The sequence below is a fragment of the Centroberyx affinis genome, unplaced genomic scaffold (assembly GCF_046629955.1).
Source record: "Centroberyx affinis isolate AG114_WGS23_722 - 3 ecotype Tasmania unplaced genomic scaffold, CSIRO-AGI_Caff_v1 ptg004528l_1, whole genome shotgun sequence".
In the NCBI taxonomy this organism is placed as follows: Eukaryota; Metazoa; Chordata; class Actinopteri; order Beryciformes; family Berycidae; genus Centroberyx; species Centroberyx affinis.
The window spans coordinates 32,306-36,801 of NW_027282167.1; the positions used below are offsets into that span (position 1 = coordinate 32,306).

The 4,496-nt window shown below is 40.7% G+C and overlaps 1 protein-coding gene across 1 annotated transcript; it reads right to left on the reverse strand.

The window, feature by feature from the left end:
• Positions 1-202: 202 nt before the first annotated feature.
• On the reverse strand, positions 203-4,226 carry tmem208 (transmembrane protein 208). The gene is made up of 6 exons (XM_071544325.1): positions 4,033-4,226; positions 3,319-3,414; positions 2,437-2,496; positions 2,133-2,269; positions 1,387-1,471; positions 203-1,167 (listed from the first exon to the last, which is right to left on the reverse strand). The coding sequence occupies exons 1-6, from the start codon at positions 4,036-4,038 to the stop codon at positions 1,030-1,032; spliced, it is 522 nt and encodes a 173-aa protein (XP_071400426.1). The 5' UTR covers positions 4,039-4,226; the 3' UTR covers positions 203-1,029.
• Between the last annotated feature and the right edge of the window lie 270 nt (positions 4,227-4,496).

The following is a 4,496-nucleotide window of genomic DNA, read 5'->3' on the forward strand; positions in this document are numbered from 1 at the left end:
CAGAAAATTAGAATGTAAACTGATCTGAATTGCTCTTAGAAAAAACTACTGCAGATATCTTTAAGGTGAACTGTCATGGCCTTTACTCATGACTTTAACTTGGGACAAATATTCTTACTTTTGATCCAGATTAGTCCTATGGGAACTACATTGTTACAACCCCCTATTTTAAAAAAGCTTGTTAGGAGGACCCGACTAGTGAGTGCGTTACACCAAAATGAGTTGTTATCAAGGCACTAAACGAGAATTTTGATCTCCTGGGGAAAAGGTGAGCTCAATATTTAAAGACATGAGTGAAAGCAATGACCACTTTAACTCTTCAAAGCACACACAGTGAGTGTGTTTGACAACCGCCCATAACACCACAAACCACTGCAAAGAGGCACCTATGGGCCCCATCAGGTCGCACTGTGTGTGGTGACGGGGTCCACATGCTGGAGAATGACTTTTATCACAAAAAAGTTGTTTCCGATCCTCCTGTTATAACTTGAACTGATTTGATAGGACTGAATAGCCTACGAACAAAATAACTCTTTAATGCGAGATAAAATTTAAATCCATTTCCTCAGAGCAATTTTTGATGGAAAAAAATAAAAACTGAAAAAATGACTACTTTGACAAAAGTGGCACTGACAGAATATAGAATATATTCAGCTGGCCATATTTTGAACTCAGCCAGTCTGCGTGGGAGAGACGTATGATGGAGATCTGCAGTGTGACAGGGAAAAGGTGAGGGAACAGAGAGGCCTTGTGCACCAGCAAACAAATCTCTGCACGAGGACAAATAATGTTTGGACCATGACATTAACTAAACAGGGCAGGTTTCATTTCGTAATTTAGGGAGAAAATTGGATTATAGGAGAAAGCAGAAAGAAAACAAACAAGAGGAAAACAAGTTATCCCACAGTATCTGATTTGGACTTATTTTAACTTACATATCAAAATTTCTTCCTGAATAACTTATGGGTTCCTGGCTATCTGTATATTAGATTCTGTGTATAAAAATACTGCTCAGTCTGCGCAGCAGGATCAGAATCTCTTCATCTGTCTGCGCTCTTGTCTTCTCTGCTTCTTCTCATTCACTTCTTCCGGTGCTGAAGGACTTTCGGCTGAAAACCAGGGGCCCAGAAAGTTCACCCACAGCAGGTGCAGGGCGCGGGCAGGGGCCTGATGTACACACACACACACACACACACACACACAGAGACACACACACACACGATACAGCAAAAAAGAATGGAAAGAAGAGTGTCACAAGAGAGAGGATGGGAGGAAAGCAAGACGAAAAAGAATTAGACATCAAAATTTGCATCAAGATTTATATGCAAGTAAAATGACAACAATCTCATGGGACTTCACAAAGAAACTGGTGATTGAAGCTCTTACCAGCAGCCAAAGATACCAGAAGTAAGAGGAGATGGTGCTGAGCACTTGTACTATGGCTGTGAGCAGGATGACGTCCTTCAGGTGCCTGAAACCACAAAGCAGTGATAATAAATCAGCTCTGAAAAACAAAGCATGACTGTCGACACGGATGGAGAAGCAGTTTTGTGCTTCTCCCTTTGTCCCCCTTCACACCCGGCATCAACATGCATGCACGTGATTCTTAAAACTGCTTACTTAGTCTGACCAGCAGCCAAAGAACCCCAACATATTGATTTTATAATGATTTGAAACAGAGAAAAAACAAGCAAATCTTAGCATCTGTGAAGCTATCAATCGACTAATCAAGTAATCGTCTAATCGTTTCAGCACTACACTGACAATTCATTTTTGATGTATGTCACTATTTGAGCTGCCTGCCTGGTTGGATCCATGTGCAAAGGTTTATGTCTATTTATTTAGTTGTTAAATGTGGATTGGAGACGCATCGCATTTATACTTTGCTGTGAATGAGACCCGATGCGTCTCTGACGACCGTCAGAGTCAGTTTGGGTGATCGAATCTCTAGTGCGTATTGGGAGCATTTACACCTGGTTTTTATGCATTTTTGCTCTCTGAACACAATCCAACCACCCAGACTGCTTATTAAAGCCAAGTGTAAAGGCTGGGGGGTGGGGGTCTCTGATGATAAAACAACAATAGTCTGTCAGATATATTTGAATCCCCTTCTTGTTTTGGGGAATACTCACTCCGCCATCCCCTGCTCCATGTTTAAGTCGATCCCTCCATCCAGCAGACTCCCATCCTCAGCAAACACCGGCTTGGCCATGGCAGACATGGAGCGGTAGCTGCCAACATAAACTGCCAGTGCAAACACAAGTAGCAGCTAGGAGGAGCGGGGAGGGCAGAAGAGGTGAAGTAGATAAGCGTTGGCGGAGAGCCATGAAGTGAAGTGTTGGGAAAAGACAAGATCAAGAAATGAGATTAGATTTGGGGAAGTTTTGTTAACAAACCTTGAGCTGTTAAATAAGCTTCCTGATGAAATGCACTCACCCATGTCCAAAATGTGGATGAACTGTAGAAAACCAACAGGTTTATGGCAGCATATATTGCCTATGGAGGAACAGCAATGTATTTGAAACTGATATAAAATATGATAACCAACCCAATCAGTTCATATTAGGAGTCAGCAGGAACCGCACAATTTGATTTTGATGTGTAGGGCTGTGATGTTATTGTACAACAAATGATCAATACATTGTGTTGTTTGATGCAATTCATAATACATGGATAATTTTACTATCTCACTTCATTACACTTATATTGATTTAATGGTCAAAATGAAAAGAAAACACCAGTCTCTACACTGAAACTAAGTTTGACACTATGCACTCCAAAAAATGATGTGTTATTTTAACAAAATGTTAAACTCGCAAAAATCACACCATAATCATTTTAATACGTTTTTCAATGAAAATGAGAATAATGATGTAAAAATGATCATTCCCTCTAATATTGCAAATCATACTGCAATTGCAATATCAGTCAAAATAATCGCAATTAGATATTTTTTCAAAATCTTTCAGCCCTATTCCATTCTTCAAAAATACAGTAAAGTTCAAACAAATTTTTTTTTTAAGTTAAAACATTTTTGCTAAGTCATTTTTGCACAGTCTGAACTAAAACGTGAAAAAATGTGACACATTTTAAATTCAAATATTAAAGAAATTAAAGTTAGGTCTACATGTACTAAACATGGCCTCCAGTCAATGATAATTGTCTTTTCCATGATATAAGATTGCATTAGTAAACACATGACACCATACCAGTGGAAAATATTAAATGTCATATCACTCATTCTAGGGCTGTAGTCCTGTAAACGAGCCATCTTGTAGCTGTTTCATGAGACTGACACAAAACTAAACACTGGCTTACATTGGCTCCTAGGATGACTCTCGTGTAGAACTTGAGAGTCGCCTCGTTCTCCTCGTAGATCTGCTTCTTGCCTTTCGTCCCAACTTTACCTTTGGGCTGTGGGGGGAGGAGGAGGGAGGGAGGGAGGGAGGGGGAGAGAACAACATAGGAGGCAGTTTCTGTCATCATAGGGTTCAGCCATGACACAAACAAACAAACAAACAAACAAACCGCTCCAGCACAGGCCTTGTCTCTTCTCCCTCCTGTCTTGGTGGATTTACCTTCTCACTCCAGCTCTCTGTCTTCAGTCCTGGGCTGAAAACTCAACTATCCAGCAAATACCTCACACCACACCTCACCTCTCCCTACTGAATCTCCTCTACTCACTCCAATTACTCTCAAGAAAAAATAAATAAATACTTCTATCATTCTCTCTTAGCTCTTATTCTATTTTCCCAGCGCTCTGACCTTTGAACTCCTTCATTCCATGGTATGTATGAATGTATGAATTTCAGCTTCTTCTTCTTCTTCTTCTTCTACTGCTGCTGCTGCACTCACTGTAAATCGCCCTGGATTAACATCTTCAGCTACATGCCTGAAGTAAATGTGCGTGTACAATAAAGGATTTCTCTGCCTCTGTGTGGTTGTATTCATTCATTCAGCCTGTGTGTGTGTGTGTGTGTGTGTCAGACTGAAGGCTGCATGTGTCTCTCTGTCTCTCTCTGCTTCACCTACCGCCATTCGCTCTCCGAGCCGCTGCTGCTGTTCGCTTCAGTGGAGCGCAGTGTTTCCTTTTGGACATCGACCTTTCACCTACGGCAGCTCCTCGGTTGTGTTGTTTTATCAAAAGAAAAAAAAATAACTACAAACTTTCACTGCGATGTATTTTTCCTTGTAACACATCAGCATTTGGCGTTTGCAGGGCAACACATCCGGCGCATGACATTGTCGTCATCAAATGCTGCTTGTTCGACTGGTTGACTCGGGTCGGATTAGTGAACTTTTGTGACTGAGCGCCATCTGCTGGTGGTGAAAACAAACCATATTTTTTCTGCCTGAAACCCTAAAAGTAGGCTTAAACATTTATTTTTACTGCTGTTTTTAACTAGGTCTTTTGACTTAACGCACTAATGTTGGGTTTTTAGAGCAAATGTCTGCTCCTGTTTTACCTGAATTGATATGCACTTTAAATTTTCTAT